The 26160-nt window shown below is 36.2% G+C and overlaps 1 protein-coding gene across 9 annotated transcripts in view; it reads left to right on the forward strand.

The window, feature by feature from the left end:
* TRIM37 (tripartite motif containing 37) overlaps nt 1–26160 on the forward strand; it is a 146058-nt gene that overhangs the window by 20036 nt on the left and 99862 nt on the right. For all 9 annotated transcript variants that reach the window (XM_042915290.1, XM_042915298.1, XM_042915292.1 and 6 more), the window contains exons 6-9: nt 1741–1863; nt 6265–6388; nt 7743–7810; nt 21723–21847. In XM_042915290.1, coding sequence (XP_042771224.1) covers nt 1741–1863; nt 6265–6388; nt 7743–7810; nt 21723–21847 — 440 coding nt within the window. The remainder of the gene's footprint in view (nt 1–1740; nt 1864–6264; nt 6389–7742; nt 7811–21722; nt 21848–26160) is intronic.

Genomic DNA, 26160 nt, shown 5'->3' on the forward strand with positions numbered 1-26160 from the left:
TCAAGCCCTATGTCAGGCTCTGTGCTGATAGCTCGGAGCCTGGAGCCTGCTTTGGATTCTGTGTCTCCCACTCTTCCTCCTGCTCGGTCTCTGTCTCTCAAAAATGTTAAAAAAAAGAAAACGATAGATTCTTGGTGGGGAGAGTTAGTTACAGTAGGAGTAGAAAGTTGTTAGATAACTAGACATATCTGTCAGCAATGAGAATTGATCACTCTTTGGGCATTAGCATATTTTAGGGAGAGAATGACAGGCAACTTGGTTGAGTAGAGCTCAATATAGAATTTTCTGTTAGGATTTGAATAATGTGTTTCTAATTTGAGGAATAGAAAAATTGAATTCTTACAATTTAGTTCTTAAATGCATGGGTTTGGTAAGCAATGGAAACATTCTTTTCTATACTTTAAGTGGACATGCAAAAATCTACATCTTTTTTTCTTAGCGACTATGTTTAGGTGCTTTGGTTGGATAAGACAATGCTAGTGAGGACTTTTCCATTAATAGGTAGTTTCTTACAATATAAATTCAAGTTCTATATATTAAGAGAGTTATAAGTTATAGTACTAAAATTGGACAGAAAATTGGTTTTAGGGGGCACCTGGGTGGCTCAGTTGGTTAAGTGTCCGACTTCGGCTCAAGTCGTGATCTTGCCGTTCGTGAGTTTGAGATCTGTATCTGAGCTGTCAGCACAGAGCTGACCTGCTTTGAATTCTGTGTCTCCCCCTCTCTATCTGCCCCTCTCCTGCTCGCACTCTGTCCCTCTCTCTAAAAAATAAACATTAAAAAAAAAGAAACTTGGTTGTTAGCCCTCAAAAATTATTTGAATACAAATGGATTAATGAGTCTTCTGTCTCTACAGTAATTCTTTGTGGCGTAAGGAATGAGTGTATTGCTTTGCTAACAGTGTCCTTTCAGTGTCTTACTAATTCAGTTGTGCTAGAGACTGGCGGTTTAGTGATAAACAATATAGATATCAAACAGTTCTGTATATTTAATCGTCGTAATAGGTATTAGGGATATTTATGCAGTGCTGATAACTGTGAATAACTTTGGGACCTGACCCTGTAAGACTGAGCTAAGCTCCCAAGGATGAGTAGTAATTAAAAGGTGAAGAGTTTGGGGAGGGAAGATGAAGGAAAATTGTTTTTGAGTAAGAAGGAGTTACTTTTCCAAAGGCCTACTGGAAAGGAGTTTGAGAACTTGAAAAGGCTAGTGCTGATGAAGAAGAAAGTGGCAAATAAAGTTGTGTCAGGTGGTTGGAACCATGGTTAAAGATTTTGGTTCTTTTTAATGAGTAAAGATTTCTAGATAAATGTAAACATCTTGCTACAGTTCTTTAAAAAAATTTTTTTTTAATGTTTATTTTTGAGAGAGAGAGTGCGCAAGCAGAGGAGGGGCAGAGAGAGATGGAGACACAGAATCTGAAGCTCGCTCTAGGCTTTGACTGTCAGCACAGAGCCCTACGTAGGGCTTGAACTCATGGACAGTGAGATCATGACCTGCGCCAAAGTTGGATGCTTGACTGACTGAGCCACCCAAGCCACCCCTATGCTACAATCTTTAAGGATTTCCTATATGGGCCAAGTGATTTTAAGGAAGCTCTGGTTGATTTTAACAAAGTAAAGACAGCCAAAAAAGTAAACTACTAACCAGTTTATTAGCATCCATAGAGTGTTAATAAAGAAATGTAAATGAATAAGGTAAAAGAAAATGTTCTAAAATTATTCTTATTACTTCAAATAGCATGGTGGACATACCTTTAAACCTTTGGCAGAAATTTATGAGCAGCATGTTACTAAAGTGAATGAAGAAGTAGCCAAACTTCGTCGGCGTCTCATGGAACTGATCAGCTTAGTTCAAGAAGTGGTAAGACTACTACTGAAAGATCATTATCCGTTTTATAGTTTATCATATATAATATATATGTTCTTGCAGTAGAAATCAATTATATTGAAATTGATACCTGAAAATTTGATAAAGTATATTTATAGTCAGTTTTACCAACTTCAAACAGCTAAGGAATTTGCATCTAAACCCCTGGCCTGTTCCACAGTCGGAGCCAGAGAATTGCCTTATGCAGAAATAAAGAATCAATGAATGAGTTAAATAAGCCTGTTTGATACAGAGTCAATAATTCACTCCTAAACAATCAATACTGACTTTTAAAAAGTCATTAAGTCATTCATTCTTTGGACTCCCAGGTTTCGGGAGAGTTTCTGCTACCAATAAATGAACTGTTTCTGATGTCTTGAATTAGAACTCTGCAGAATTGAAAGAGTAATATTTAACACTACTCTTTAGATACCTTATGGGTCAAACAGCTTTGGTAAGCTATTTACCATTTGAAATATTATTTGGGGAAATGTGTTAAGTTTCAAACATTTAAGTACTGAATGTACTTTTGAAATATATTTTGTTTAATGTTGCTAGAAGGCCAGTTGTAACTAGTGAGTTTTACAGACCATTCCTAACTTAAGATATCTTTGTTTTACCCTTTCAGGAATGAAGATTCAAACCATTGTTTATAGTAGTGTTTCTGAGTTGTGTGTATGCTACCTACAAAGTAGTTTTGGAATATAAACAAGTTGAAAGACTTCTCTTTGGACTTCATCTAACTACCTTTCTTTTCTTTTCTCTTGGCAACATTATTTGGTTGTTAGGGAGGGTGTTCTAGGTTGATTTTCTTATTGTTTGTATTTATAATAACAGTAAGTATAGGAAAGATTGCTTTTTTAATTTTGGTAGCATCCTGTTGTGAAATCTACAATGTACTCTGGAGTCTTTGAAAATTCTATTTTTTTTCCTCTGTTCTGAAAAAAATTAAAAACTATGTAAACTGGAATAGATATGTTTTCTTTTTATGTGTATTTTTTAGAGACAGAGTGAGAGAGCACGCGCTCACGTGCACGCAAGTTGGGGAGGGGCAGAGAGAGGGAGAGAGGATGAAAAGCAGGCTCTGTGCTGACAGCAGAGAGCTCGATGCAGGGCTCAAACTCATGAACTGCGAGATCATGACCTGAGCCGAAGTTGGACACTTAACCAATGGAGTCACCCAGGCGCCGGAAGAATAGATAATGGTTTTTGAGTTTTTATTTGTTCTAGGGTTTTGCATGATGTGAACCTGGTATTAGTATATATTTTTATTTTTGTATAGTGGTTTTCTATCAGAGATACGATTGGGGCTTTGAGTATGTATGTATTTTGTATATGGTACCTGAACCATTTATTTTTTAAGATTTTATTTTACTTTTAAGTAATCTCTATACCCAGCTGGGGCTCAAACTCACCACCCAGAGATCAAGAGTTTCACACTCCACTGACTGAGCCAGCCAGACTCCCCAGACAATTTTTTTGTAATTGTCTTACGCTGTTAAAATAGCATGTACTTTATTATGTTTTATTTTTAAGAATATCATTCCTGATTTGGTTCAGTGCACAGTTTTTTAAAACAGTGAGTTTCCTGATATGTAAACAATTAAAAAGTATTATTGGCTTGGGGCACCTGGGTGGCTCAGTTGGTTGAGCCTCTGATTCTTGATTTTAGCTCAGATCATGATCTCACAGTTCATGTGATCGAGCCTTGTGTCAGTCTCTGCACTGACAGCAAGGGGCCTGCTTTGGATTCTCTCTCCCTCTTCCGCTCACGTTATCTCCCCACCGCCCCCCAAATAAGTAAACATTTTTTTTCTTCCAGTATGACCATTATTAGGTAATGCTGATATTTTGATACTTTATTAGGTAATGCTGATATTTTTATCCCTATTTAATACACTCCTTTATTTTTTTATTTTTATGTATTTATTTAATTTTATTTTTTAATTTAAATCCAAGGTAGTTAACATACAGTGTAATAATGATTTTAGGAATAGAATTTAGTGATTCATCACTAAATGTACATGTAATATCCAGTGCTCATCCCAACAAGTGCTCTCAATGCCCATCGCCCATGTAGCCCTTCCCCCCACCCAACTCCTTGCCAGCCACCCTCTGTTCTCTGTATTTAAGAGTCTCTTATTGTTTGTCTCCCTCTTTGTTTTTATCTTATTTTTCTTCACTTTCCCTTTTTTGTTTCTTAAATTGCACATATGAGTGAAATCATATGGTATTTGTCTTTCTCTGACTGACTTATTTTGCTTAGCATAATACCCTCCATTTCCACCCATGTTGTTGCAAATGGCAAGATTTCATTCTTTTTCATCATTGAGCAATATTCCATTGTTATATATATGTGTGTATATACACACATACACCACATTTTTAATTTTTTGAGGAACGTCCATACTGTTTTCCAGAGTGGCTGCACCAGTTTGCATTCCCAACAGTGCAAAAGGGTTCCCCTTTCTCCACATCCTCGCCAACATCTTTGTTGCCTGAATTGTTCATTTTAGCCACTCTGACCAGTGTGAGGTGGTATCTCATTGTGGTTATGATTTGTATTTCCCTGATGGTACGTGATGTTGAACATCTTTTCATGTGTCTGTTAGCCATCTGGATGTTAGCCACTTATTTGGAAAAGTGTCTATTCATGTCTTTTGCCCATTTCTTCAGTAGATTATTTGTTTTTTGGGTATTGAGTTCTTCATGGGTTTTGGATACTCTTTATCAGATGTGTCATTTGCAAATATCTTCTCCCATTTTGTAGGCTGCCTTTTAGTTTTTTTGGTTGTTTCCTTCACTGTGCAGAAGCTTTTTATCTTGATGAAGTCCCAATAGTTCACTTTTGCTTTTGTTTCCCTTGATTCTAAAGATGTGACTAGTAAGAAGTTGCTATGGCCAAGGTCAAAGAGGTTGCTGCCTGCCTTCTCTAGGATTTTAATGGCTTCTTGTCTTACGTTTAGGTCTTTAATCCATTTTTAGTTTATTTTTGTGTATGGTGTAAGAAATTGGTCCAGGTTTATTCTTCTGCATGTTGCTATCCAGTTTTCCCAATACCTTTGCTGAAGAGACTTCTTTCCATTGGATATTCTTTACTACTTTGTCAAAGATTAGTTGGCCTATGGGTCCATTTCTGGGTTCTCTATTCTGTTCACTGATCTGTGTGTCTGTTTTTGTGCCAGTACCGTACTGTCTTGATGATTACAGCTTTGTAATATAGCTTGAGGTCTGGAATTGGGATGCCTCCAGCTTTGGTTCTCTTTTCTTTTTTTTCTTTTTAATTTTTTTTGTTTTAATTTTTTCTTTTTAAGTTTATTTATTTTGAGAGAGAGCATGAGCAGGGGAGGGGCAGAGAGAATCCCAAGCAGGATACATGCCATCCATGCCCGATGTGGATGTGGGGCTTGAACCCACAAATCGTGAGATATGTCCTAAGCTGAAATCAGGGGCCAGATGCTTAACCACCTGAGTCACTCAGGCGCCCCTGGTTTTCTTTTTCTACATTACTTTGGCTATTCAGGGTCTTTTCTGGTTCCATACAAATTTTAGAATTATTTGTTCTAGCTCTGTGAATAATGCTGGTATTAATTTGATAGGGATTGCATTGAATATGTAGATTGCTTTGGGTAGTGTCGACATTTTAACAATATTTGTTCTTCCAATCCATGAGCATGGAATGTTTTTCCATTTCTTTGTGTCTTCAATTTCTTTCATAAACTCTCTGTACTTTTTAGTGCATAGATCTTTCACTTTGGTTAGGTTTATTCCTATGTATTTTATGGTTTTTGGTGCAATTGTAAATGGGATTGATTCCTTGATTTCTCTTTCTGCTGCTTCATTATTGGTGTATAGAAATGCAGCCGATTTGTGTACATTGATTTTATATCCTGCAACTTTGCTGAATTCATGGGTCAGTTTTAGCAGTTTTTTGGTAGAGTCTTTTGGGTGTTCCAGTCATGTTGTCTGTGAAGTGTGAGAGTTTGACTTCCTCCTTGCAGATTTGGATGCCTTTTATTTCTTTTTGTTGTTTGATTGCTGAGGCTATCTAACACTATGTTGAATAACACTGGTGAGAGTGGATATCCCTGTCGTGTTCCTGAACTTTGGGGGAAAGGTCTGTTTTTCTCAAGGATGGTATTAATTGTGGGTTTTTCATATATGGCCTTTATGATCTCGAGGTATGTTCATTCTGTCTCTACTTTCTTGAGGATTTTTATCAGGAAAGTATGTTGTATTTTGTCAAAATTAAATGAACATTTTTAAAAAAATATTATTGGCTTACATAAAAGAGGAAATCAACTGACTTTAAGAATAATTGCAGTGATTGCATTAATGTATGTTTGCTTCTATTTTAAAAATTCTTCAAATTTTTTTTACTTGTTCACCTTCTAGGAAAGAAATGTAGAAGCTGTACGAAATGCAAAAGATGAGCGTGTTCGGGAAATTAGGAATGCAGTGGAGATGATGATTGCACGATTAGACACACAGCTGAAGAATAAGCTTATAACACTAATGGGTGAGTGGTTTTCTATGCTGTTGGGATATTTGATGCTTTGAACCAATCTAGAAAGAATCAAATAGGCTAGGGAGGAAAAGATTGGTTTCAAAAATAAAAGTTCCACTTATTAAATGTCCCTTTATCAAATAATATTATACCTAATTAATATAACTCCTGCTAACCTCTTGGGTATGTATGCTTCTAGAAATGGCCTGATTTGGCAAGCATGCCTGCCTTTCATCATCTTTTTTTTTCCCCCCAACATGTAAAGTGGTTTCTTCTTTTTCTTTTTTATTTCTACCTTTTTTTAAAGTTTTTTCTTTTTTTTTTCCTACTTTTTTAATAGTAATTCTATAATGATAATTCATTTATTCTTGTGTGTTTCCAGCTTCTTAAGACTGTTCCTGTCTGGGCATTGTTTTTTGTTTTCACAGGTTTTTATGTTTAAAGAACATATCTCTTGCTGACATGTAATGTAACATCTGGCCAACTTAACTATATTCTTCTTTTTAAGCCACAGTTAAATTTTGCAGGGGGGAATTACTTCAGAAGAGTTGATTGAGTAAAAAATTTACTTTGCTAGATCTTTTATATTCCTTTAGAAGAAACAATAACCTTAATGTCTTTCCAGAGTATAGTATTATGTATTCTTTTATGAATTTAATTGACCTTAATTGCAGTTTGTCTAGAACTATAGTTATGGTTGATTCTGAAATCCCCTTGTCAAAGCTACTACAATATTAGATTGAACCTTTTTCTTTTTTTTTTTTTTTAAATGTTTACTTATTTTAGAGAGTATGTGCACGAGCAGGGGAGGGGCAGAGGGAGAGGGAGAGAGAAGCCCAAGCAGGCTCCGCACTATTAGTGCAGAGCCCAATGCAGGACTTGTTCCTACAACTGTGAGATCATGACGTGAGCCAGAATCAAGAGTGAGACGCTCAACCAACTGAGTCACCCAGGTACCCCTAAATGGAACCTTTTAAAGTTCTGGTGAGGGGCGCCTGGGTGGCTCAGTCGGTTGAGCGTCCGACTTCAGCTCAGGTCACGATCTCGCAGTCCGTGAGTTCGAGCCCCGCGTCAGGCTCTGGGCTGATGGCTCAGAGCCTGGAGCCTGCTTCCGATTCTATGTCTCCCTCGCTCTCTGCCCCTCGCCCGTTCATGCTCTGTCTCTCTCTGTCTCAAAAATAAATAAATGTTAAAAAAAAATTAAAAATAAATAAATAAATAAATAAAATAAAGTTCTGGTGAAATTTTTTAGGGTAGCTATAGTGAAGTTTCACATAATTGAAATTGATTCTTTGTTATTGACTATGTTCAGTGAAAGTTAATTTTATTCTTAAACCAGTGTTGGTGTTTTGCTGTTTTTAAATAGGTCAGAAGACCTCTCTAACACAAGAAACAGAGCTGTTGGAATCCCTACTTCAGGAGGTAGAGCACCAGGTGATGAAATAATAAATGAAATTTAATAAAATCTATCCACAGGCTTTAAAAATTATTTATTATGGCTTTAGTTTGCATTTGTCTTATAACTAATGTTGTTAAGCATCCTTTCGTGAACTTACTTGCCATCCCTTTATCTTCTTTATTGAAGTGTCTTTTGAGGTCATAGCTAAGAAATTTTTACCTAATGCAGCATTGCAAAAAGTTTTTCTTAATGTTTTCTTGCAGAGGTTTTGTAGTTTTTGGTTTTATATTTAGGTTTATGGTTGTCTTTGAATTTTATGTTATTATTATTTTTTTTAATGTTTATTTATTTTGAGAGAAAGGCAGGGACTCCCTGAGAGGAAGAGAGGGAATCCCAAGTAGGCTCCACACTGTCAGTGCAGAGCCCGACATGGGTCTCGATCTCATGAACCATGAGATTATCACCTGAACGGAAACCAAGAGTTGGACGCTTAACCAACTGAGCCATCCAGGCACGCTATTGTGTTTTTTTAATGTGAGGTGTGGATCCAATGTAGTTTTTTGCTTTTGTTATTTGTTTATGGCTGTTTTTTCTAGCACCATTTGTTGAAGACCAGCCTTTCTGCACTGAATTGTCCTTGTATCTTTTTAAAAAACTAGTTGTCCATATATACATTGGTCTATTTTTAGACTCTGTTCTGTTCCACTGATTTATTTTTATGCCAATACCACACTATTTTTCATTACTGTCGCTTTATTTATTTATTTTTTTGTCATTCTATGGCCAAATCTGGTCACCAAGGTTGTTTTATTTGACTCCTATGTTAACACATATATTTTTAAAACAGACATTTTAAAGCAGATGATTTTACATGAAAACCTAGATTCCTAACTAAATTTGAATGAAATCAACTTAGATCAAATATTTGATTATGAAAAAAAATTAAAGTACTAGAAGAAAACATGAATTGATATTTGTATACTCTTGGGACTATCAAATGGCTTTCTAATAAATACCTGAAGTCCAAAGGTCATAAACCTTTGGCAAAAGAATTATAAACATCTATATGGCAGAGAGCGTGACAGAAAGAGATAAGAGGAGAAGGAGGAGAAAGAAATGGAGGAAGAAAGAGCAGGAGGAGGAGGAGGAGGAGGAGAAGAAAAATTTGTCAAAAGACAAATTAGGAAACCAAATTTGTAATATATATATAGTAGACAAATGCTAAAATATCCCTAATATCTGTGAACTTCATCAAAATTAATAAGAAAATTATTAAATTACCATTAGAAAAAGAAGATAGAATTGGGAATTCACAGAAAAAATATAAGTGGCCAAATAAACAAATGAAAAGGTGCTTAGTAACTTAACAGTTAAATAAAAAATAATAAGATACAATTCACTCATCACACTGGCAAATGTTAAAAAGATTAATAATACCCAGTATTGGCAAAAATATGAAGGGAATAGACACTTTTGTACAGTGATGGGTCAGAAATAGAAAACACAGGGTATTTGACATTAGTCCTTAAAAATTTAAATATGCCTTTCCTTTGACTTGCACAGTTGCACTTCTACATTTATTTTATACACATTGAAAAATGTTTACATAAAAATGTTTATTGTAGAATATTTGTTATAATGAAAAATTTAAAACTAATTTAAATGTCCAAATCAATAGAAATATTAGATAAATTGTAGATTCAGACAATGTAACACCAAGAACTCCCAGGAAAAAATAAAGACATTAAAAAATTTATGTAACATATTATTAGATGAAAAGTGTGTGTGTACCTAATGATCTTATTTAAAATTTTGTTTTAATGTTTATTTTTGAGAGAGAGAGAGAGAGTGAGTCTGCGCGGGGGAGGGGCAGAGAGAGAGGAAGGCACAGAATCTGAAGCAGGCTCCAGGCTCTGAGCTGTTAGCACAGAGCCCGATGTGGGGCTCAAACTCACGAACTATGAGATCATGGCCTGAGCTGAAGTTGGATGCTTAACCGACTGAGCCACCGAGGTACCCCTATAATGATCTTATTTTAAAAGAATTATATGTGGGAGAAATCCCGGAAAGTATACACAAACTATTAATAGCTATCTTCTCTGGTGGGATTATTTTATACATTTCTCTGTCCAGTTTTTAACTAGAGTATATTTCTTCTGTAAACTTTGCTCACCTGGGGAAAAAAAGCTATATAGATATTTTATGTTTCCTTTAGTATCTGCTTTCTCCTTATTTCTTTCTAGGAAACTAGTATCTTGGGCTATCTGAAGAAGAGATTTTTTTATTTTCTCTAATTCCCCCTCCATCCAAGGACCCCATGCACTTAACACATTTACAATCGAGAAAATAAATGGGAAGAGGCTGTCTCCAGTCCTGTATGCTCAATCTTTACTTAGGCTTAAGAAGAATACAGTTTAGTAGTGTGTACTTCAGAGACCAGGACAATGCATGTGTGCAGCCATGGGCAAACTGTTTAATTCAGTTTCCCTCTCCATAAACCAGTCACAATAATATCTAATTATTAGAATGGCTATAGGGATTGAATGAGAATATAAATGCCTGGCGTATGGTAATTACTTGCTAAGTAGTTATCACTATTTTTTTTTAATTTTTAATTTTATTTATTTTTTTAAAAATTTCCATCCAAATTAGTTCAACCATGATTTCAGGAATAGATTCCTTAGTGCCCCTTACCCATTTAGCCCATCCCCCTTCCCACAACCCCTCCTGTAACCCTGTTTGTTCTCCATATTTATGAGTCTCTTATGTTTTGTCCCTCTCCCTGTTTTTATATTATTTTTGTTTCCCTTCCCTTATGTTCATCTGTTTTGTCTCTTAAAGTCCTCATATGAGTGAAGTCATATGATACTTGTCTTTCTCTGACTAATTTCACTTAGCATAATACCCTCCAGTTCATCCATGAAGCTGCAAATGGCAAGACTTCATTCTTTTTGATTGTCGAGTAATACTCCATTGTATATGTATATATACACCACATCTTTATCCATCCATCCATCGATGGACATTAGGGCTCTTTTCATACTTTGGCTCTTGTTGATAGTGCTGCTATAAACATTGGGGTGCATGTGTCCCTTGGAAACAGCATACCTGTATCCCTTGGATAAATACCTACTAGTGCAATTGCTGGGTTGTAGGGTAGTTCTATTTTTAGTTTTTTGAGGAAATCTCCATACTGTTTTCAACAGTGGCTGCACCAGCTTGCATTCCCATCATTACTGCAGCTTTATAATAAAAGTGTTAACTCTCCAACTTCACTCTTCTCTTTTTTAGAGTTGTTTTAGCTATTCCAGGTCCTTTGCATTTCTATATGAATTTTAGCATCAGCTTATTAATTTCTTTTTTTATTATTGTTTATTTATTTTGAGAGAGAATGCGTTATGTTTATTATTTATTTTTAGAGAAAAAGAGAGCCCACATGTGCGAGCCGGGGAGAGGCAGGGAGAGAGGGACGGAGAGAATCCCAATCCCAATCTGTGACAACAGTGGGAAGTCTAACTCAGGGCTTGATCCTGAGAACCATGAGATCACATCCTGAGCCGAGATCAAGAGTCAGATGTTCAACCAGCTGAGCCACCCAGGTGCCCCATCAGCTTGTTAACTTCTAGCACAAAGAGTTTTGGGGTTTTATTTAAATTGCGTTGGATCTATAAATTAGTTTAGGTAGATGTGACATCTTAATATTGAATCTTTGTTCATGAAGACTCTTTATTTAGGTCTTTTATAATTTCTCTCAGCAGTGTTTTGTAGTTTTCAGGATAGAAGTTTTTCACATCTTATGTCTGATTTATTCAGTATTTCAGAATTCTTAATGTTATAGTAAATAGTGTTTTAAAAAATTTTTCATTTCTGATTTTTTGTGCTTATACAGTTGGTTTTTGTATATTAGTCTTTTTTTTTTTTTTTAACGTTTATTTATTTTTGAGAGACAGAGGGAGACACATTGTGAGTGGGGGAGGAGCAGAGAGAGAGGGAAACACAGAATCGGAAGCAGGCTCCAGGCTCTGAGCTGTCAGCACTGAGCCTGATGAGGGGCTCGAACTCACGAACCCTGAGATCATGACCTGAGCTGAAGTTGGCTGCTCAACTGACTGAGCCACTCAGGCGCCCCTGTATATTGGTCTTGTATGCTTCAGTCTTGCTAGATTTAGTTTAGTTCTAGTAACTATTTTGTAGATTTCTGGGTTTGCCTGCAGATAATCCTGTTATCTCTGAATACACACAATTTTCTTTTTGATCTGCTTTTTATGTAGTTCCTGTCAGGATTTTACTGACCAGAACTTCTAGTATAATGTTGATTTAAGTATGATGTTAGCTGAATGTTTAATGTAGATATTCTTTATCAGGTTTTGGAATTCTGTTCCTATTTGATGAGAATTTTCATTAGGAATGAATGTTGGATTTTGTCAAATTCTTTTTCTACATGTATCAAAGTTTATATGGTTTTCCTTTTTCTTAATATGGATTATTACTATTTTTAGTATTAAATGAACTTTGTACTTCTGGGTTAAAAACCTTGGTTTGGTCAATGTACTGTCCTTTTAATGAATTATTGGATTTGATTAGAAAAGATTTTGTGTATAATTTTTGCATTTTCATGCCTCAGAGATACTAGATGATAGTTTTCTTTTCTCAGAGTATCTTGTCTGGTATTGTTATTAGAGTAATGATGGTCAAAGAATTTTAAAGTATGCCCTCTTCAGTTTTCTGGAATAAGTTCTGTAGAGTTAGTGTTCCTTTAGAAGTTTGATAGAATTCACCAGTGAAGACATTTGGTCCTTGTTTTCTTTTTTTTATTGGGTTTGTCTCCCCGCACCCACTTCCCGCCAACCCTCCCCGCTCACTCCTCCCACCACCACCCCGGGGCCTTCTTTGTGGAGTGGTTTTCAACTACAAATTCAATTCCTTTAATAGACATAGAGCAGTTTATATTACTTATTTCTTGAGTAGGCTTTGGTGGTTTCGGTCTTTAAGGAATTATTTCATTTGAGTTTGCCAGATTTATTGGCACATAGTTCTTAATATTCACTTATCCTTTTTTTTTTTTTTTAATTTGTTTTTATTTTAGAGCTCATGAGCAGGGGAGAGGGCTAGAGGTAGAGAGAGAATCTTATGCAGACCCCATGCTCAGCGTGGATAGAGCGTGACATGGGCCCCTATCCCTCGACCCTGAGATCATGACCTGAGCAGAAATCAAGAGTCGGCTATCCACCTGACAGAACCACCCAGGCACCCCCTCTTGTTATCCTTTTAAATTTGTAGAATGCAGTGATATTACCTCTCTTTTTCCTGGTATTGGTAGTTTGTGTCTTTTTTGCCTGATCAGTTTGGCTAGAGGATATCTATTTTTCCTGATGTTTCAAAGAACCTGGCTTTTTGTTTTTCTTTGTTGTCTTTGTTTTCTATTTCCTTGATCTTTGTTTTGATCTAATTGTTTTCTTTCTTTTGCTTAGTTTGAGTTTAATTTGCTCTTTTTCTGAAATCTTAAGATGGAACCTGGGGTTAGTAATCTGAGACATTTCTGTTCAAAATATTTTCTTCCTTTGTGAGTTATTCTTTGAGCCATGTTAGTTAGTTTCCAAATGTTTGGTTTTTTTCTGATTGCAGTGTCTTGAGATCAGGTTGGTTGGTGATGTTGTTCAAGTCTACTATATTGTAGATTTTCTTTCTACCTGTTTGATTATTGAGAGAGGGTTGTTGACATTTTCAGCAATAATTGTGTATTTATTTGTCTTTTCTTCTGGCAGTTCAGTCGGTTTTTGCTTCATGTATTTTGAAGCCATACTATTAAGACCCTAAATGCCTAGGATTGTTACATCCTCTTAATTGTTTCCAACATCACTGTAAAATGCCTTTTTTTTTTTTTTTTTTTTTTTAGTTTATTTGTTTTTTTTTTTTTTTTTTTTTAATTTTTTTTAACGTTTATTTATTTTTGAGACAGAGAGAGACAGAGCATGAACAGGGGAGGGGCAGAGAGAGAGGGAGACACAGAATCTGAAACAGGCTCCAGGCTCTGAGCTGTCAGCACAGAGCCCGACGCGGGGCTCGAACCCACAGACTGCGAGATCATGACCTGAGCCGAAGTCGGACGCTTAACCGACTGAGCCACCCAGGCGCCCCTTTAGTTTATTTATTTGAAAGAGAGAGATGGAGAGAGAGAGGGAGAGAGAAAGGGAATCCAAGCAGGCTCTGCACTGTCAGCCCAGAGCCGGACATGGGCTTGATCTCATGAACCATGAGATCATGACCTGAACCTAAATCAAGGGTCAGATGCTTAACTGACTGAGCCACCCTGAAGGCATCCCTGAAATGACTTTATCATAAATTTTTTGCTTTGAAATCTATTTAAGAAAGCCACATCATCTTCCTTTTAACTCATGTTACCATGACATATCTTATTCTGTCTTTTTATTTTTAATATATTTGTTTTTAAATATTTAAAGTCTCTGTCTTAAAGGCTGCATGCAGTTGGGTCTAATGTTTTAATCTGATTGAACAATCTTCGACTTTTTTTTTTTTTTTTTTTTTTAAGTAGGCTCAGGCTCCATGCTCAGCATGAAGCTCAATACAGGGCTTGAATTGAGTAATTTTTTCTGGATTTTGAGTATTATTGTCAGTGAATGACACTAATATCAGTAATAAAAAAATAAATGGATTAATTTGAATTAAAAAAATCACACAATGATCTACTTAATAAGAGATAGATCTAGAGAATGGTGAGGAATTTAAAATGGGGAAAAAAACATTACTAGTGATAAAAAGGACTACTGACAAAGAGGGAACTGTCTACCTTAAGAATAAGAAGAGGGGCACCTGAATAGCTCAGTTGGTTAAGCATCCGACTTCGGCTCAGGTCATGATCTCATGGTTTATGGGTTTGAGCCACACATCAGGCTCTGTGCTGACAGCTCAGTTCCTGGAGTCTGCTTTGGATTCTGTGTCTCCCTCTCTCTCTGCCCTTCCCCCACTTATGCTCTGTCTCTCTCTCTCAAAAATAAATAAAACCTAAAAAATTTTTAAAAAAGAGTATGAAGATAGGACAGTTATGATTTCGTATTCTAGGATAAACTCAGAATGTAGAAAGCAGAGAATTAAATGATTTTGATAAAATCACTATAGTGAGTTTTTAAATACTTAATAAACTGATAGCACCAACTAAAAGAAGTTTGTAAGAATACAGGATATTTGAAAAAAAATAAAGATGCTTTATCTAAAAGGTATGTGGAAAAAAAATAAAAGGTATATAGGGAGCCCTGCATCCCCAAATGAAGAATACATGCTCTGTTTCAGTTCATATGAAACTGCTCCAGGGTGCCTGGGTGGTTCAGTTGTTTAATTGTCTGACTCTTGATTTCAGCTCAGGTCATGATCTCACGGTTCATGGGATCAAGCCCCTCATTGGGCTCTGCACTGACAGCACAGAGCCTGCTTGGGATTCTCTCTCTCCCTGTCTCTGCTCCCCACCCCCCCCCCCACCCATGTGCACGTGCTCTCTCTCTCTCTCTCTCTCAAAATAAATAAATAAACATTTTTTAAAAATCCATAAAAAGGAGTTTACAAAATTATTTGCAAACCCAGTATTTAAAAAATCATTTTGCAGTGCCTGGGTGGCTTGTCTGTCCAACTCTTGGTTTTGGCCAAGGTCATGATCTCACAATTTTGTGGGTTCAAGCCCCACATCGGGCTCTGCAGTGACAGTGTGGAGCCTCCTTGGGATTGTGTGTCTCTCTCTGCCTGTTTCTGTCTCTCTCAAAATAAATAAATAAACTTAAGAAAAAAAAGTTTCAATACCTAGCCAAGTACTTAGTTATATAGAAGTCTGAAGAAATTTCAGAAACTTATGTAAAGAACATGTTCTGTGACCACAGTATAGTTAAGGTAGACATCAAAAACCAACATTATTTTAAAAATCATATGTATTCAAATATAAATTGAAATATTTTAAATATCTACATTGTTCTTGAGCTTAAGAGGAATTGCAATTGAAATGATAAATTATTGGGGTGCCTGGGTGGCTCAGTCAATTGAGTCTGACTTTGGCTCAGGTCATGACCTCATGGTTTATGAGTTTGAGCCCCACATCGCTCTCTCTGCTGTCAGCACAGAGCCAGCTTCAGATCCTCTGTCCCCTCCTACCCTCTACCCCACCCCTGCATGTGGGCTCGCTTGCTCTCTCTCAAATAAACATTTAAGAAAATTTCTAAGAAAATAAAAAAATGATAAATTATTAAAATACCAGACTTCGCTAATGGATATTTAGAAGAAGACATAGTCTAAAGTGCAATTTAAGAAAATTATGAATGAATGGTGTTCAACTAAAGAGGCTAATAAAGGAACAATAGTGTAGAAGCATAAAATGGAAAGAAATCATGAAGATAGTGATGTAATTCACAAAAAAGAGAGCCATGAAATAGTTGGGAGTATCAGCATACCCAATATTGGATCTTTGAAAAGCATGCATTAAATAGAAGATAATTCTAGCATGGTTATCAAGAAAAATGAAGGAAGTGTTCAGTATTGTATTGGGAAGAAGAATTGGGATATAACTACAGATGCAGTAGAAATTTAAATAATAATCATTTTTAAAAGTAAATATTTATGCCAGTGTTCTGTGTGCTTTACAAATATGAGCAACATTATTGAGGTAGAATCTACATGACGAGGATAATTTTTAGAAAATTGTAATTGTGTAGAGTCACTTAAGAAAGTATATAACTTAAACAAGAAACATTAAGTAAATTATATTGTTGATAAGTCTCCTTCTAAAGACATCAAATTCAGACTAATGGAAAATTTTTACCAAATTTTTAGATGTCTTTTGCCTATCAAGTAATTTTTTCTTAGAGCATACCAAAGTACTAGATCTCATTCAAGACTGTATAACACTAATATTAATAACCAGTTGTCATAAGAACAATGTAAGAAAATTAAAGCTCAATATTTTATTTTTAAAGTTTATTTACTTGAGAGAGAGAACATGGGGGAGGGATAGAGAGGGAGAGAGAGAGAGAAACCCAAGCTGGCTTGGTGCTGTCAGCGCAGAGCTTGAGGCAGGGCTCGAACTCATGAACTGTGAGATCATGACCTGAGCTGAAGTCAGATGCTTAACTGACTGAGCCACTCAGGCACCCCAAAGCTCAATTTTATTTTAACATAAATGCCAAAATCTTAAATATATACTGGCAGTTAAAAATCAGTAGGATACGTACAAAAACAAATGAGCGCAAGACCAGTGGGATGGCTCAGTGGAGTATGCGACAGTTGATCTCAGGATTTTGAGTTCAAGTCCCAGGTTGGATGTAGAGATTACTAAAAAATAAAATCATAATAAAGAACGAAAAAGCCAGGTCAAGTAGGGTTACTCAAAGGAATGAAAGCAATGTTTCACTATCAGAAAAATCTTCTTGATTATATAAACTCAAGAGATTACAGAGCAAAACTATATGAACATTTAAATAAAAATGAACAGGATAATATTAATTTTTAAAGTAACATTATTATATTTGGTCCTCATTCATGGCTAAATTACTTAGCAAACTAAGACTAAAAAGGAACAAGTTTGAGCCCTGCATCAGGCTCTGTCCTGACAGCTTGGAGTCTCGAGACTGCTTCGAATTCTGTGTCTCGCTCTCTCTCTGCATGTCCCCACTCGCTCTGTCTCTCTCAAAAATAAATAAACATTAAAAAAATAAAAGGGAACTACATTAAATTTATTTTATTCTTTTAATCTTTATTTTTGAGAGAGAGAGAGAGCTCAAGCAGGGGAGGAACAGAGTGAGAGAGAGAGAGACATGGAATCTAAAACAGGCTCCAGGCTCCGAGCTGTCAGCACAGAGCCTGATGCGGGGCTTGAACCCATGAACCGCGAATTCATGACCTGACCTGAAATCGGACACTTAACCAACTGAGCTACCCAGGCACCTATACATTTAACTTTATTTTATAGGAAACAGTCTAAATGGTAAAAATTGTGAAGCTCTGATAAAGAATCCAGGGTTGCTTCCTATTGTCGTTTCACTTCTGAGTGTGCTACTCCTGTGTATTAAATTAAAACAGTAAATATGGTACAACTATATATATATATAAATTTAAAAAATTTTTTTTAATGTTTACTTTTGAGAGAGAGAGAGAGTGTGAGCAGGGTTGGGGCAGAGAGAGAGGGAGGCAGACTCTGAAGCAGGCTTAACTCATTTGTTCATAATGAGCCACTCAGGGGCCTCAAGACAATAAATGTGGTAGAAAGATATTAAAAGGAAGATATAAAATTGGTTATTTGTAGAGGATATGGTTATCTATGTAGAAAGTATGTAACTTACACCTTTTTAGTGAGCTTATCAAGACAGAAATCAAATATCGGAAATAATCGGCTAGAAAACTTAATTGAAAATAATCCTGTTTGGGGCGACTGGGTGACTTAGTCGGTTAAGCAACTGACTTTGGTTCAGGTCATGATCTCACAGTTCATGAGTTCGAGCCCCGCATCAGGCTCTGTGCTAACAGCTCAGAAAATAATCCTGTTCATAATATAACAAAAACTAAGGATTTTGAATAAATCTAATAAAAAGTGTTGGAGACCTTTGTAAACACTAGAGTTGAATGAAGAAACATCCTGTATCTCATTGATTCTCAGATGTATATTATGCTATTTTGATATGGGATATGTCTTGGGCGCCTGGGTGGCCCAGTCAGTTAAGTGTCCAACTTTGGCTCAAGTCATGATCTTGCGGTTCGTGGGTTCAAGCCTGGCATGGGGCTTTGTGCTGACAGCTCAGAGCCTGGAGCCTGCTTCAGATTCTGTGTCTCTCTCTTTCTCTCTGCCTCTCCCCCACTCGCGCGTTTGCACTCTCTCTTCATCTCTCTCTCAAAAATAAACATTAAAAAAAATTAAATTTGAAATGGGATGTGTCTTAACAGTTAATACAGCCATAATTTAGCGAAGATTTTTTTTCATATTAGCACATGAAATAGTTAATGTTTAATAATTTATAGCCTACTACATTTTATGGAATATGGTGTATTTACGCAGGGGAAGATTCAGTGTTATAAAGGTGCTAATGATACCATTCTACAAGTGCAATTCAGCCTTTATTTCAACATAAATTTTCTAAGAATTTGGTAAAATTCCAATATTAATGTGAAAGAGCAAGGGGCCCCATATAGCCAGCATAGTCTTAGATTAAAAAAATAAGTTAAAATTCCTGTCATATATCAAGACATAATGTGAAAACATAGTAATTATGACACAAGTTTCAGCACAAGGACAGTTCGAGAAGATAACAGAATAAAAAGCCCAGAAACAGAACCCCAGGTATGTGTGGAGACTTGATACATTACATGACAGAAATGGAGAAGGATGGGCCTTTCAACAAATATTGGCATTTGTACATGTGGGAAATAAAATTTGATCTTCATTTTATACACAAGACTTAGTTCCAGGTGGACTAAAGACCTAAACATCAGTAGCAAAATTTGATTATTTTTAGAGGAGTTTAGAGGAGAATACCTTTGATGTGGGATAGAGGAAGATTTCTTAAGGTACAGTAGGTACAAAATAGAAAGATTTGAATGCATTAAAATTCAAACTTTAAAAAAAGAAATTCAACAACTTGGATGACAGGCCATAGACTTGGAAAAGATACTTGTTACTCCTAACCTGAACAGGAATTGCTATCCAGAATTTATAAAGAAATACAGTTTAATTCTAAATAACTAAAGCAATCTCAAAAAGTAGGCAAGGCAGATGAACAGATAGTTTACAGAAGTGTACAGAGACCAGTAAATGTGAAGTTTCATTGCTAGTCTGGTAAATATAAACTAAAACCACAACAAAATGCCATTTTACACCCATTAGTTGGCAGAAATTAATAGGTAAAAATGTAAATGTTGACAATATACAGCAGTGGGAACTTGTGTAGTACTTATGTAAACTATGTTGGAGAGCAGTTTGCTAATATCTGCTAAAGTTGTCGTATGCTTCAACCAGTAATTCAAATCCTAGAGAAACCTGCATATGTGTACAAGGAACTGCACAAGGGTCTTCTCTCCAGAGTTTTAATAATGAAGAATGGGAATCAACCTGAATGTTCATTGACAGAGAAAAATAACATATTCATGCAATGATATTCTTTAAAACTGCTGAGATGAGTAGCTCTATAGATACCAATAAACAAATCTCAGAAGCAATGTTAACTGAAAAATGTAGGCTACATGGTGATGTAGCTTGGTCGTATTTATGTAAAGTCTAAAAACATTCAGAACATTGCTGAACATGTAATACATGTGGAAACACATGGTAGTGATATAAACTTGAGTGAGTTACCTTTGGAGGAAATGGGGTTAAGGAAGGACACTCATCATAGGCATTAAATATTTATTTATTTATAATTTTTTTGAAGTTTGAGAGCAAGAACATGTGAGTGAGAATGGGGGAGGTGCAGAGAGCAAGGGAGAGAGAAAATCCGTAGTAGGCTCCTTGCTGCTAGCGCAGAGCCCCGTGTGGGGCTCCATCCCCTGAACCATGAGATTATGACCTGAGCCAAAAGCAAGTGTCAGATGCTCAACTGACTGAGCCATCCAGGCGCCCCACATTCAATAAATATTTTATAAAAGCTGTAGGTTTTGATATTTGTCGTATGATACCAGTCATATCGTATCATATTATTCTTCACGAGTTATAAGCAACTGTCATTTAAAAAATATAAACCTAACTGTAGTGAGTATTATGAATATCATCTGTATGGCATTTGATAGTGTATTACTTTGCTAGGGCATCCCTAACAAAATAACACAGACTAGGAGGCTTAAACAATAGAAACTTATATTCTTATAGTTCTGGTGACTGGGAGTCTTAAGATCAAAGTGTCAGAAGTTTTGTTTTCCCCTGAGGTGTCTCTTGTAGACACTGCTTTCTCTTTGTATCCTCTAAAGACCTTATTTCCAAATATAGTTAACATTCTGAGTTAACTTACTAGGGATTAGGCCCAACAGGAATTTGGTGGAGGCACTGTTTAGCCTGTAACAGTTTATAAAGCTGTCTCACATATGGCTTCATACTTGTTACAACAGTCCTAGTGAAGTAAGCAGTGGTAGATATGATTCCAGTTTTACAGATAAACAGACTCTGAAAGTCATATGATTAGTGTGGGGCAGAATTAGGACTTCAAATTGATTGTCTGGAGTAGAAAGTCTTTTAACTATTATGCTTATTTTACCGGAGTTGAATTTCTCAGTTTTTAACCTTTGGCACTACATAATGTAGTGTTTTCCAAATTGATGGAAGTTGAGACTTCTCTGGGTCTGTTACATCCTAACATTTCTCTCTCGGAATGCAGTTTGAGAAATCCTCGTTTGATGGCTATTGACCTATAGAGTTTTGTTCATTAGTATATATAATAACTTCTCTATGCCAGTTGTGTTTGCTTATAGTTGGATTTATGTTAACGTGCAAGGTGAGAAAAATGCATTAAAATCAAATACATTTCTTGGGGCGCCTGGATGGCTCAGTCGGTTAAGTGTCTGACTTCGGCTCAGGTCATGATATCGTGGTCTGTGAGTTCGAGCCCTGCGCCGGGCTCTGTGCTGACAGCTCAGAGCCTGAAGCCTGCTTCGGATTCTGTGTCGCCCCCTCTCTCTGCCCCTCCCATGCTCATGTTCTGTCTGTCTCTGTCTCTCAATAATAAATAAATGCTAAAAAAAAAAAAAAAAAAGAAATCAAATACATTTCCTCAGTGACTTTACTGTTAGAATGGAAATAATTTAGATCCTTTGTAGATTCTTAACTCTCAAAACCACTTTGAAAGAGTCATTCTATTTTTATCTCATTTTTTTTCTAGAATATGACCAAAATAATTCCTATTTTTATTCTTTATTGAGGATTTTGTGATGCCAGTGAATATTACTTTTGTTTATTTGATTGTTTTCCTCACACAGCTGCGGTCTTGTAGTAAGAGTGAGTTGATATCTAAGAGCTCAGAGATCCTCATGATGTTTCAGCAAGTTCATCGGAAGCCCATGGCGTCCTTTGTTACCACTCCTGTTCCACCAGACTTTACCAGGTGCGACATAGTTTTTTAACTTGATTTTCATTTAACGTTTATGTGCATATGCACATGCTTCTTTCAAAAGAATGTTAGTTTTCCTAATTAACTGTGTTTTTTAAGGTGTTATTTATAATGATGTGGTTTAGTAAACTTTATATACATGTAAATCTGGTTAAAAATTCTGGTAGAGTTACACTTTTGACTGTAAAGAGGTGATCTTGAATTAGGAGTTAGTTTCTTCCTGGAGTATCACCTTCTGTAGAAAAAGTAACTGATCCCAATTTAATCACTATCTGTTCATCTTTTTAAATTGATATATAATTGACATGTAACATATTAGTTCCAAGTGTACAACATAATGGTTTGACCTTTTCAAGTATTGCAGAACGATCACAGTAAGTCTAGTTAACATCTGTCACCATAAACAGTTACAAAACTTTTCTTATAATGAGAACTTTTAAGATCTGTTTTCTTAGCAACTTTAAAATTTGCAGTACAGTTTTGACTATAGTCACAATGCTGTCTAGTATATCTCCATGACTTACTTTATAACTAGAAGTGTATACCTTCTGACCCTTTTTTTAAAATTTTTTTGGTATGTCTTTCTCTGACTTATGTAGCATAATGCCCTCAAGGTCCATCCATGATGCAGTATGGTCATTCTTTTATTTACCTTTTGAATTTAATTTATATCTCATTGTTTACATATATGTTGCCAGAAACAAAAATCAGAATATGGATGAAATGCCAGAAGATTCTGAAGGTGACATGATGTTACCTCAAGATCCTAAAAGGTGGTGGGAGGAAACAACTGGTTGTGTTCTATGCATCTTTTAGTTTTTGTCTTGGGCAGTCTTAGAATCCTTTTGAACCAGCATATTCTTTCAAGCATGTTTGCACTGTGGTATTAGACCAGTGGTTCTTGGCATTAGTTGTATGTTAGACTCAGTTGGGATTCTATTGAAAATTACCAATGCTGGTTCATACCTCAGGTCATTTGAAATAAAATCTCTGCAGATAGATTAGTCTGCTTGAACAGCAGACTGGGTGACAGTGTCACCCAGTGCCACTGGGTGACAAAATAACACAGACTGGGTGGTTTCTACTACAGAAGTTTATTCTCTTATAGTTCTGGATGCAAGAAGTATGAGATCAAGGTGCTAGGAAATCTGATTTCTGATGAGGCTTCTTGCTTGCTTACAGCCTTCTCCCTGTGTCCTCACAAGACCTTTTCTCTCAAGCACAGAGATCAGTGTCTGGTATCTTTTTCTCTTCTAAGGACACGAGCTTTATTGAGTTAGGGTCCTTCCCACCCTTATGACCTCAGGTAATCTTAATTACCTCCTTTTAGTTTTTATCTTGGGTAGTCTTAGAATTCTTTTGAACAGCATATTCTTTCAAGCATTTTTGCCCTGTAGTGTTAGAGCAATGGTTTCTTGCATTAGCTGTATATTAGATTCATTTGGGATTCTTTTGGAAAGGTCCTGTCTCCAAATACATTGGGGATTAGAGCCTCCACATACAAATTTTGGGGGACACAGATGGTCCATAACATTGGGTGCAACTAGGCATTTGTATTTTGTTCATTTAAAATCTCCTTAGTTGGTTCCTAAGAAGAGAGGTTAAACCACTGCCGCAGATAAAAATGTTGGTATGGCAGATTTTAGTCCATCTTAGACTTTAAAGATGGCTTTGAAATACTGCCACATTTTTAGTATGTTGAAGGCTGTGTTACCTAAAGGAAATAGCCTTTGTTTTAAAAATGTATAATTGTCTTTTCTTTTTTCTCTGATATGTGGTGCCCTCTGATGGCCACAGGGCATTGATAGTACTCAACTGAATAGTGCAAGCCAGGGTTTTTCAACCTTGACATTGTTGATCAGGATAGTTTTCTGTGGGGTTGAGGGAGCTTTGTTGTTTATTGTGGGATGTTTAGCAGTGTCCCAGTAGCACGTTTTCCTTTATAGTTGTGATAAAATATTTCCAGACATTGCCAAATGCTTCTTAGGAGTAAAACTGCCCCTGGTTTAGAATTTCTGGTGTAAGCCCTTGTTCCTCATCACAGATGCATTCCTGAGGATTATTACCACCCATAGTCCTATAAACAGAAGGGTAAAGTTCTTTTGACAGCCAGAACTCAGGTAGATCTCACTATTAAGTCTTCATTTCTCTCTGAATTAACAAGCCAGATATAATATTCCTATTTTAATCAAGCACTGAATATTACTAAAAGTACTTGGTATTTGCTATCCTTAAGTAGATTAGGTGAACTAAGGATGTTCACCAGTATCGAAAGGCTGCCTCTTTGATAACATGGTCAGTCATTTCAGTTTTGAAGAATACCTTTTTGGAACCATTCATCACCGCGGAATGAAATGTAAGTTTTGATGTAAATACCATATATAAAGGTAAATGTTTTTCAATTCAAAGTATAGTGCATGGATCACATATCAAAGCCAGCTCTGGAGTGTTTGTCCATAATGCAAATTCCCAAGCCTATTGCCTGGCAATATTTGGAGGTGATGTCTAGATAATGAATCTTGGGCATCCTGAGTAATTCTGTCCTCAATTTTGGGAACCACAAATATAGGTAAACTCCTATGCTGATACTACTTGCAGTGTCTCATTAGGCAGGCACCTCTGCTTTAGATTTCTTTTCAATCTCTTACATCCAGTGATTGTTTTGCTTTCTGTTCCCTAACTGCCTAAGTGGCTCAGAACCCCAACAGTCCCTTTTCATTATCTTGTTTTTTTGGTGTAGATAGAAGGGACTGAAATTGGGAGGGCAGGGAGCAAGGGAGGCAGGTAGGAGGGACATCAAAGAGGAAACGACTAAAAAAAATTTTTTTAAGTATGACAAATTAAGGAGCTTTCCATAGATAAAGTTCACCTTAGGACCCTTTCTCTCCCAAATAATGCTTATTTACTGCCTTACTGGACATTTTGGCTTGTAGCTTTATTGACGTTAAGTTACAGATCAAATTTAGATGTACAAAGGCAGTGGTGAATGTTTCTAAGCTTTGAGATCTTAGGACTGGATTGCCTTAAGTTCCATCAGTTGATTTGTGATGGAGCCACAATGGAGAATAAGTCATTGAACAAGTGCGGTGTTATTTATTAAAGACTATATGTTCAGCACTATTGTGCTACACAGGGGAGAAGAGAAACTAATAATCTTAATGGGTGTATATTCCATATTAAATAGTATAGAATTATATATTAAAATCTAGTATTTCATAATCAATTACAATTGATCTTTGAACAGTGTGGGTCAGCTGTATAATGCATCCTGTTTAATGCTGCCACATAGCACTAATTTGTTAACAATGTTATTTTTCAAAAAGTTTCCCTAAAAATTATACATGTATAGGAGTATATCACAATACCCTGGGATTGATAGAGGTTTTCCGTGCTCTGAATGTGATCATTTTCTCTTGCAAGTGACAGCTTGGGCACATCATACTATACTCTCTTGGTCAGTGAGCTTTAGTGATCTATTTTAGCTCTTTAGCTCCTAAGCTTTCTACTCCACTGTTCTGAATTAAACGTATCATCTCCTTCTCTTATTTATTTTGTGTTTTGGTATTTATGTATGTATGTATGTATGTATGTATGTATGTTTGGTTATTTATTTAACCTCCAAGTTAGTTAGCATATAGTGCAATAATGATTTCAAGAGTAGATTCCAATGATTCATCCCCTATGTATAACACCCAGTGCTCATTCCAAAAAGTGTCTTCCTTAATGCCTCTTACCCATTTAGCTCATCCCCGCCCCCACCTACAACCCTCCAGCAACCTTCAGTTTGTTCTCTGTATTTGAGTGTCTTATGTTTTGTCCCCCTTCTTGTTTTTATATGATTTTTGCTTCCCTTCCCTTATGTTCATCTGTTTTGTATTTTAAATTCCACATATGGGTGAAGTCATACAATACTTGTCTTTGACTAATTTCGCTTAGCGTAATACCCTCTAGTTCCTCCATGTTGTTGCAAATAGCAAGATTTCATTCTTTTTGATTGCTGAGTAATTAATACTCCATTGTGTATATATACCATATATACGATATCTTCTTTATCCCTTCCTCTGTTGATGGACATTTGGGCTCTTTCCATACTTTGGCTATTGTTGATAGTGCTGCTATAAACATTGGGGTGCATGTGCCCCATTGAAACAGCACACCTATATCCCTTGGATAAATAGTAGTGCAATTGCTGGGTCATAGGGTAGTTCCATTTTTAACTTTTTGAAGAACCTCCAGACTGTTTTCCAGAGGGCTGCACCAGTTTGCATTCCCACTCGCAGTGCAAAAGAGATCCTCTTTCTCCACAT

This window comes from Panthera leo, chromosome E1, assembly GCF_018350215.1.
Source record: "Panthera leo isolate Ple1 chromosome E1, P.leo_Ple1_pat1.1, whole genome shotgun sequence".
NCBI classification, from domain to species: domain Eukaryota; kingdom Metazoa; phylum Chordata; class Mammalia; order Carnivora; family Felidae; genus Panthera; species Panthera leo.